Source organism: Urocitellus parryii, chromosome 11 (assembly GCF_045843805.1).
Source record: "Urocitellus parryii isolate mUroPar1 chromosome 11, mUroPar1.hap1, whole genome shotgun sequence".
Lineage (NCBI taxonomy): Eukaryota > Metazoa > Chordata > Mammalia > Rodentia > Sciuridae > Urocitellus > Urocitellus parryii.
The window spans coordinates 22,808,515-22,819,028 of NC_135541.1; the positions used below are offsets into that span (position 1 = coordinate 22,808,515).

General features: G+C 38.8%; 1 protein-coding gene across 1 annotated transcript; it reads right to left on the bottom strand.

The window, feature by feature from the left end:
- Positions 1-7,602: 7,602 nt before the first annotated feature.
- LOC144249106 (coenzyme Q-binding protein COQ10 homolog B, mitochondrial) lies at positions 7,603-9,182 on the bottom strand. Its single transcript, XM_077791283.1, has one exon. The coding sequence runs from the start codon at positions 9,180-9,182 to the stop codon at positions 8,460-8,462; it is 723 nt and encodes a 240-aa protein (XP_077647409.1). The 3' UTR covers positions 7,603-8,459.
- Positions 9,183-10,514: the final 1,332 nt, after the last annotated feature.

Here is a 10,514-nt window from a genome sequence, read left to right on the forward strand (position 1 = left end):
AAAAAAAAAAAAAGGAGAATAAATTGGCATTCTTGTGCCAAAAGTTGTTTTTCTTGTCAGTTTTCTAATAACTATGGAGTACACTGTATGGCAACACACATGTTGCTTTTTAAAACCAATTTCCTCAGCTTGAGAAATTCGACAAAGAAGAAAAATGGGAAAACTTTGTTTTGAACTTCTGGGTCACCGTAATTTAGGAATTGCTATATGAGAATTTTAGAAGAGTTTCTCAGCAACATTTCACAAATGGAAATTTTTATGATTCATCAGAATTCTGGATTCAGCTCTCAATGAGAAGATCTATTTCAGTGAGGCCTTAAGAAAAATTTAAGTCCCAAGACAGGGTGGTATCCACATACTTACATTTAAAAGACTAAGTTCTCCAGGAAGTTTCTAAATCCAACCAACCTGGGGTTTTCCAGTCTTATGTCTTTTTTTTTATTTAATTAATTTACTTATTTATTTTGAGATAGGGCCTCACTATGTTACCCAGTCTGACCTAGAAATCTCTGCCCTCCTGCCTCAGCCTCTCAAATAACATGTGCCACTGTGCCTAGTTCATTTCTTTTTGGAATTCCTTACCAGCAAAAAACCCTTTTGCTAAGTCATGGTAAGGAAATGTAGAAATTTTCAGATATGGCCCTTACTCTCATGGAACTTTACAGTACCAGAAAAGAAAGACTTGCATATAACTAACTCTACTAGAAGGTGAGTTTTTCTTTTTTGTTTTTCTATCAGCACAATATTTCCTTCATATTTGTCACTTATCAAACATTTATCATGAACTCGATACATGCCAAACTGTACTTAGGTTCTGGGAACACAGAAGAGCAAAATCTCATTTTTTATTTTCTTGTAGTATCGAACATAAGGCGCTCTACTGTTGAGCTATGTCCCCAGTCCTTTTTTCATTTTTTATATTGAGATAGGGTCTCACTAAGTTGCCCAGGCTGATGTCGAACTTGCCATCCTCCTGCTGTTCAAGTATCTAGGATTATAGGTGTGCACCACCACACCCTGCTGAAAAGAGTTCATGCTAGCCTTTTTCCAGCTGTGGTGCTATGGGCTGAGAAGCTCTCCTCTAAACTCCCAGCCATGCAGTTAAACCACTCACTGCCGTCATTGCAAGTCTTTTGATGCAAGAAGACTGTCAGGATCATGGAGCATTGCAAGCATAGCTCATAACTGGGCTCAGCAAGGTTAACTGAGGTCTGCTGGAGATGTTCGAGCCACGTGTGCTGCAGTCCGTTCCTGGAGCCTTTTCTGCTTCTGTGCAAGAAGCTATTTGCTGGATGGACATCTGGTCCATGTGAAGGGTGGTGGTGATGTGGCCCAGATTTACACTATCAGTAAATTCATCTCCAAAGCTCTGGTGGTCTGTTACCAGAAATATGTGGATGAGGCTTCCAATGAGGAGATCAAAGACATCTTCATCTAGTATGATGGGACATGACAAGCGGCTGCCCCTGTTGCTGTGAATCCAAAAAGTTAGGGGGCCCATCCTCCCTTCTACAAACCCATGGGCTAGCCCATCACAAGGATCAGGATTCATCTTTGTAATAATGTAGAATTTTAAGGTTAAAAAAAAAAAGTTCATTCGAATATGACATGGGGTGGAGGAAGAAGCACTGAGATTAACAGTATTGGAGTGCCAAGTGTATGTCAGTCACTTTATGTTGACACACACACATATTGTGTGTGTATATATATATATATATATATATATATATATATATATAGTTGGATACAATACCTTTTTTTAAAAAATGCTTATGTGGTGCTGAGGATCGAACCCAGTGCCCCGCATGTGCTAGGCGAGCACTCTACTGCTGAGCCACAACCCCAGCCCCTCTATTGGCATCTTTAGTCCCACAACAGTTCTTTGAGTCCTGACAGTAGTATCCCCTTTTAAAGATAAGGAATCATGAGGCTAGAGGTATAGCTTGGAGATACAGCATGGGGCTCCCATGTGTGAAGCCCTGGGTTCAATGCCCAGCACCACCACCAACCCCCCAAAAAGAAAAGATCTGAAAGTATCCATTAGAATTTACAGGAGGAAAATTAGAGGTGACCCTGGGGAAAGCAATGTCTGTGCTGAAGGGGGCAGACCTTGACTTTAGAGATCTGAGGAAGCTATAGTACCAGACCCTCTAGTTGGGGATAACGGGAAAGAATGAATTTGAATGTTAGCTGGAGTGGGAAGTAGTTCATTTTTCAGAATGGGAGAGATTTCAGCATATATATGCTGTGGGGAAGGAGCAAATAAAGAAGTAGAAATTGGAAATACTGGAAAGGAAAAAAAATGATAGAGGGAGAACTTGAAGGAAATTAAGAGGGAAAGATCCAACACATAAGCAGAAAAACTGAGAAAAACAAAAGTGGGAGGAGGCTGTATGTCATAGCATTTTCTAACTTTTTTGAAGTATAATGTACATATAATAAAGTATCATAAGTTATCAGTTCAAATTTTCTCAAAGGAAAGACATTCATGTAATTCTTAGCCAAATTTAAAAACAGAAGCTTATCAGTGCTCCAGAAGGCCCCAGGACCACTAGAAGTGGTAAGATAGTCACTACCTAAACCTATTCTGCCTAAAGTTAATCACTCTCTTTTAAAAACAGTTTTAATGAGGTTAATTGATATATATATATATATATATATATATATATATATATATATATAAAGCTGCACATATTTAATGTATACAATTTAGTAGATTTGAACATACACCTGTGAAACGAATACTGCAGTCAAGATTATAAATATATCCTTCAATAGCCACAATTTTTTTTAAGATACTGGGGATTGAACCTAGAGCCTGGTGCATGCTAAGGAAGTATTCTACCACCGAATTATATCCATAACCCTTTTAATTTTTTACTAAGAGTCTTGCAAAGTTGCCCAGATTGGTCTCAAACTTGTGATCCTCCTGCCTCATCCTCCTAAATTGCTGGGATTACCCTTCAGGCCTTTGTAGAATCCTCTCCCATTGAGTGCAAACAGGACTTGCAATTTGGTTTCTAACCAACAAAATATGGCAAAGGTGATGGAATGTCCCTGTGATTACATTGAGTTCTATGAGACACTCTGCCTTACTCACTCTGGAGTCTTTCCTCTCCCTGTCTTTCTCCTTGCTGGTCATGTTAAAGAAACCCATGTGGCAAGGACTTGTGCGGAGGTTGTAGGAGTTAAGGATGTCCTCCAGCTACCAACCAAGAAAAAAACAAGTTCCCAGTTACACAGCTGTGGAAAACTGAATGCTGCTAACAACCATGTGAGCTGGAAAGTGGATTCTTTCCCAGTCAAGGCTCCAGATGAAAACCAGTTCTGGCCTTTGACCACTTGCTTTACAAAACAAGTTCCAGGTGAATTTAAAGTAGGTCATCTTTTCAACAATTGATGCTGGAAACAATTAAATAAAGCTAAACCTTTATTTCTCACCACACTAAAACATTAGCTCAAAATGTATCATAAACCTAAATGTAAAAGGTAAATATAAGAATATCTTAGTGATCTTGAGTTTGATATTTTTAAAAATGTAACACAAAAGCATCAACTATGAAAGTAAAATATCAATACACTGGATTTCATCAAAATTATTTTTTGTTCTTCAAGAGACCTGTTATAAGCTGGGCAAGGTGGCTGTAATCACAGCAACTCAAGTGGCTGATAAAGGAGGATCACAAGTTCAAAGCCAGCCTCAGCAATTTAGAGAGAAGCCCTGAGAAACTTAATGAGCTGTGTCTTAAAATAAAAAATAAAAAGGGCTGGGGACGATGGTTAAGTGTCCCTGGTTCAATCCCTAGTATAGAAATAAAAATTTAAAAAGTTATGCACTTACTCCTAAGACATTTTCCTCCTAGGTGTTTACCCAAGAGAAATTAAAATATCCAAAGACTTAGAGACAAATGTTCATAGCAGTTTTATTAGTAATGGTCCCAGAGTAAAAACTATCATATATCCATCAACATGTGAAATACATAAATTGTCATGCTGTATATCCATACAATGGAATACTACTCAGCAATAAAAAGAAAGGAACTATTGATACACCCAAGGGTGAATCACAAAGTAAAGTAGCAAGTGAAAGAAGCCAGGCTCTCCTGCCCCGCCAAAATGTTCCGGTATGAAAACAAACCAATGGCAACAGAAAGTGTATCAGTGGTTGCAGAAGAGAGGAGGAGGAGGAGGAATAGGAAGCAAAGCGACAGAAGGAAACTTTAGGGGGCAATGTGTATGTTATTATCTTGATTGTGGTGGTGGTTGCTTGTGTGCACACTTATGGCAAAACTCATCAGACTGCACATTTTAAATACGTCCGGTTTACTGAGTGGCAATTACACAGCAATAGAATTTGTAGGGTTAGGGAAGAGTAGGAGTTCTACATTTTTGCAGACCTAGTATCTCACAGTAAGAGTGGAGGGAGGGAGGTCGCGCATGCTCAGATCTTCCTCGGTGCTCACCAATCAGATACTTGTTGCGCGACGGGGCGGGGCTGGCGCGGAATGCAAACCCACGAGGACTCTATGCGAGCCCGCCCACCTAGCAAGTCCCTCTGGGTGCCCTAGGGTTCACAGGACTTTGTGGCTTTAATTCTGAGGGCACAGCGATTGAAGGACTCTATGCAGGCAAGTGATTTAATCTGGAGTCAGAAACATTTTGAAGTTGCGTGGAAAATGGACTCAGGTGGGTGGGAAACGACCTCAAGGCAGGCTGAGGAGCTATATTATTATTATTATTATTGTTATTATTAGGTGCCTGGGATTGAACTCAGGGGCACTCAACCACTTAGCCACATCTCCAGTCCTGTTTTGAATTTTTATTTAGACACAAGCTGGCTTTGAATTCGCAATCCTCCTGCCTCAGCCTCCCGAGCCTCTGGAATTACAGGCGTGGGCCACCGCGCCCAGCCTAATATATTATTAATTAATTAATTTTTGTCAGTCTTTCCATTCAACCGTGAACCCTGCAGAGAAAGGACTATCTCATTTTTAACCTCCAAAGCATCCCTTCCCTACCCTTATCTCTCTGCCCGCGCCTGTGGTTCAAACTTTTTTGTCAAGGAGTTGGCTAAATCTCAGGTCACACAGTTTGTAAAAGTCAGGATTCAGATATAGGTCTTTTTAACACCAAATCTTGAGGTCTTTGACTTGCTTCTTGCACAATGAGAATCTAAAAAGATTTGGTATTTATTTTAGAATTCATCAGTTGGCTCCACGCAATGATGTTAGCCCTAAAATATCCGGTGTAAGTAATGGGGGATTTCCGAGGTGCAAGGAGGACTTTGTGTGTTTTCCAAAGTCACACAGGATCAATTCAATAAATGTGACCCACTCTTTTATAAGAACTGTGTTTGGCACAGGATAAATTATGTGTGGAGGGTGAACATTGTACCTGCCCTTGCATAAAACAGACAACAAAAGAGTGTACTTAGTGCTCTGATGGGAAACTTCTGAGATCTCCAGTTTTAATTTTTTTCCTAAAGTTTTGATATTTTGGGGTGGAGAGCTTGCCTGGCATGAGGGAGGCCCTAATTCATCTCTAATCCCACAGTAAATAAATAAAATAAATAATAACATTTTGAAATTTTGTGATGAGCTTTTATATGTATGTGTGTATATTTTCTTCTTAATGTGCTAAAGTGCAGAGTGTAGTCTCTTTCTCTCTAGAAACTTTAGTTTGAGCAAGTTTTTTTGTATTAGATCTTTGGTAATTTTTTTCCTCATTTTCCTCCCTCTGGTTAATTGGATACTTGGCAGGGAGTGTACTGGGGATTGAACCCAGGGGTGCTTTACCATTGAGCTATATCTCCTACTCACTCCCCACCTCATTTTTTTTTTTTTTTTTTTTTTTGGCGAGTGAGTGGGGGGATAGAGCCTTCTTAATTTGCTGAGGCTGGCTTGGACTTGTGATCCACCGGCCTCAGTCTCCCTAGTAGCTGTGTTTAGTTGTGCACCACTGATCCTAACTCCAAATTGGATCTTCCACTAGTCAGATAGGACCTAGTGAATGGCTCCTATAATTTTATTTTATTTTCTCTTCTACATTTTCCATTTCTACTTTTTGTCCTACTTTCTGAGATAATTTCCTCAATTTTGTTTTTCATCTCATTTGTGAATCTAAAATCTTTGCTATTTTATTATTTTCCTTTAATTGAAATTTAAAATCTATTATTTTCCTATTGTCATAGTCTCTTTTTAAAAAAAATTTTAGATGTCGTGGACCTTTATTTTTTTCATTTATTTGTATGCAGGGGTTGATAATTGAACTCGTGCCTCACCATGCTAGACAAGTGTTCTACCAATGAGCCACAACCCCAGCCCCTGTCATAGTCTCTTGTTTAATGAAACCAGCATCTTTCTTTTTTAAATTTTTTTTTAGTAGTTGGACACAATCCTTTTATTTATTTTTATGTGGTACTGAGGATTGAACCCAGGGCCTCAAACATGCTAGGCAAGCGCTCTACCACTGAGCCACAACCTCAGCCCTGCCCCCCCCCCCAAAAAAAAAAAAAAAAAACCAGCATCTTTTCTCTTTCTTTTTTTTTTTTTTGGCCTCTGCTAGGGATGGAATCCAGGACCTTGGGCTATACTCCTTTTTTTTTTTTTTCATGGTATAGGGGATTGAACCCAGGGATGCTTAACCACTGAGTCATCTCCCCCCTTTAAATAATATTTCATTTTGAGACAGTATCTCACTGAGTTGCTGAAGCTGGCTTTGAACTGCAATCTTCCTGCCTCAGCCTTCCTAGCTGCTGGGATTATAGGTGTGGGCTACTGAGTGTGGCTTCTTTTTTATCTTTTTGAGGCTCTAAAATACAGTTTTGGGAAGGAAAGAATATTTCTTGTATTCTCTGAGCAGCTGTATTTCCTCTGAGTTGTATTAACTATTGGTTTTCTTTTCTGATTTTCATGTTGGGACTTTCCTCAAATAATGTTAATAGCCAACATTTATCGGGGATTTATGTTGTGGGCAAACGTTTTTCAATATTAATTTATTTAATTCTTATAACAACTAATGAAGTAGGTGTTGCCATCTCCAGTTTATAAATGCTGTAATGGAGGAAGTAGAGCTTGAGGAATCTAACAAAGGTCACACAAACATTACAGTTGGTGAAGCTTGCTAAGTGCAGTGACACATTCCCATGATCCTGATGATTTTGGAGGCTGAGGTGGGAGGATCATTTGAGCCCAGATCAGTCTGGGCAATTGAGAAAGACCCCCCTGTTTGAAGTAATATAAGTAAATAAATAAGCTAAGATATTACTTGGTGTGCTTTGAGACTAGGGCATTTCTTAAAATATATTTTTAGTTGTAGATGGGCACAATACCTTTATTTTGTTTTATTTGTTTTTTTGATGGTGCTGAGGATCAAACCCAGTGCCTCACATTTGTGAGGCAAGTGCTCTACCACTGAGCCACAACCTCAGCCCTAGGGCATGGTTTTAACCAGTATTCTTCTTCTTCTTTTTTTTGTTGATGGACAGAATGCCTTTATTTTTTTTTAATATTTATTTTTTAGTTGTAGTTGGACACAACACCTTTATTTCACTTATTTATTTATTTATTTATTTATTTATTTTTTTAGACAAATTAACTTTATTAAGTTACTACTTCAGTTCTTATATTGATTTGTTAAAAAAATATGTTTGGAATATATTACTGAAAGTGAATACATGCAATAAATAGAAAACAGGGATGCAAAGTGCTGGAGATATACCAACCAACTTATTTTCATCTGTTGCTTACTGTGGTAGACAGAATTTAACACGTGATTAGCATTATTGAAAGAGTAGACACAAAACCTGGGAGAAGGCTGCAAACTACTACTCAGTATCATAAAGCTCTGGACCACTTACCCAAACAAAACAAAACAAAACAACAAAACTAAACAAACACCTTCAGTGTTTACCTGGGAGCTAATCTCACAATAACAGTGAATTATCAACTACTACCCATATGAACAATCAAAGTTTTTCACTTTGAATATATGATGATTACTCAAATATTCTAGGTCATATTGCAGGCCCTACAGCAATAAGTTACAAACACTCTGAATATAATAACTTAAACATGATATGGTTAATATATATAGAAGTGCTCCACAGAGGGAGTATTCTTAACTAATCTCTTTCAAGTAAGGTGATAATTAAAAGAATTAAATTTACAGTTTCAACTTCCATACAGAAGAGTAATGTCAATATTCTGGCAATAATGATGACATCCCATTATTATAAATGCAGAACCTGCTGATGTACACATTACTTTGAATTATACTTGATTGAAGAAATAATTCTATTTACAAGTGGGTCCATATTCTATGTGCAAATTTTCAATGGAGCAGGTTTATAATCAAAGTTGGGTTTAGCAAATGCTTTCTGACTTCTGAAAATAAACCACGAAAGCACTTCCTAAAAGTGAACTAAAATTAAAAGTAGGTGACACCAGTTTTTTTTTTCTTTATGTGTGATGAACTTCATGAAACATTAACTCCCGAGGTATACTTGTTTCTGGACCATACAGCTTACATGCTCTTCTTTCAAAGGCAGCTACCATCTGTTTTACAACTTCATCGAAAAACAGAGTAGCAAGCTGCGAGTGTAGAAGTGAGCGGAATTCAAAAGAAATTGAAAAATCCAAGGTACAAGTTCTTGGGTAGCCAGGAAGACCTGGTCTAAAACGCCAAATGGTCTCCAAATGATTGAAAAGTTTCCCATCAGTACAGGATGCCTTTACCAAATGTGGTTTCACCAAGGTTACTACTGACGTGTATCGCTCCAGCACAGGTGGAAATCCAATTTCTAATCGTGTTTTACAATATCCAGATCTCTTTAATATTACATCTGATTTTTTGCACCAAGGAACGAAATGCTTGTAATCCTCCATTTCTGATACTACATCATACATTTCCTCCATCGAATATCCTATAATTCTTCTCTCTGAATATTCTTTTCTTTTGTTTATTAAGGGTGAAGCAATTTTGAAGAAAGTTCTTGAATATATCTCCTTAGGCAAAACTGAGTTATGTAGTGGAAGAGTTCTGCTCATCAGTATACCACAGGAAGCTAAATATCTACTATTCCGCGCTGACCCTTGTGCCGGGACTGCGGCTGACGTCCCCAACCTCGGACGGCACTCTGAGACTACCCTAGTAAAGGCCTTCTGACCGGCTCGAGCTGCCATGATCGTCTCTTGGAAGCCGGTCGCAAACACCGAGCCAAGTCCGCGGCACCGCCCTCAAGCCGCTCACTTATTTATTTTTTTATGTGCTGCTGAGGATCGAACCCAGGGTCTCACGTGTGAGACGAGTGCTCTACCCCTGAGCCACAATCCCAGCTCCATAAATGCCTTTTATTTTATTTGTTTATTTTTATGTGGTGCTGAGGATTGAACCCAATGCCTCACTCATGCTAGGCAAGCGCTCTACCACTGAGCTACAGCCCCAGCCCCTATCCAATATCCTGTATCTACACTGCCTCAGGTTTAAGAGTGAGACCTGGCATCTGGTTAAGGGTGGTAGATTATACACTACCTTTATCTCTTTTAACTCCAATAACCCCATAACAACAATAATAAATGGATTTGTTTTTCAGGAAAAAAAAAAAAAAGGCCGGGGGAGGGGTCACAAAACCTTAAGGACATAGAACAAAGGAAAGGAGAAAGCAAGAACAAATTTTTTGGAAGTTGGAAAGTCTATGGACCAGCAGTAACTGACTTAGCACATTCCAGAAAGCTAAGTCTTAAAATGACCTGGGAGAAAGCCAAAAGGCAAAACAATTTTTCCTGTAGACTATTTCCCGCCCATACATAGACACAGGCTCAGGCTCAGACTCAGGCATAAACAAATTTGGAACTGAGGCATGAAGAATCTCTGGACCTGGTCATGAAGCTAGGGCTGAAAACAGGAGGATGTCCTTCATCTTCACAACATTCAGATGACTGACCATCTCTGCTACATTTAAACGGTTAAGAGGATTCAAAATTCAAGACTGGGGATATGGCTCAGTTGGTAGAGTGCTTGCCTTGCATGCACAAGGCCTTGGGTTCAATCCCCCACACCACAGAAAAAAATATATTTAAAAGATTATGAGAGATATTTAGTTGAGGTCAGGAATATTGCGCTGAAAATAAACATTAAGTGATTTTTTTTTTTCAGTACTGAGGAGTCAGTTTCAGGGCTCTACACATACTGAGGTACATTTCCAACCATTTCTATCTTTATTCTGAGATAGGCTCTTGCCAGATTGGGCATAAATTTGCGGTCTTCATGCCTCAGCCTCCTGAGTAGCTAGAATTAGAGGCCTGCACCAGTAGGCCTGGTTAAGTGACTGTTTCTACACTTACGTTGAGGTACTGTTCTAAGCACTTTATATGTGCTAAGCAACTTAATTCTCCTAAAAATCCTATAGGGATAAGTTATCAATTTTTTTTCTTCCTGATTTAGAGAGAGAAAACTGAAGTCTTGTTGAAGTCTGATGTAAAGAAAAGACCACTGACTCCAATCTTAAATTAAAG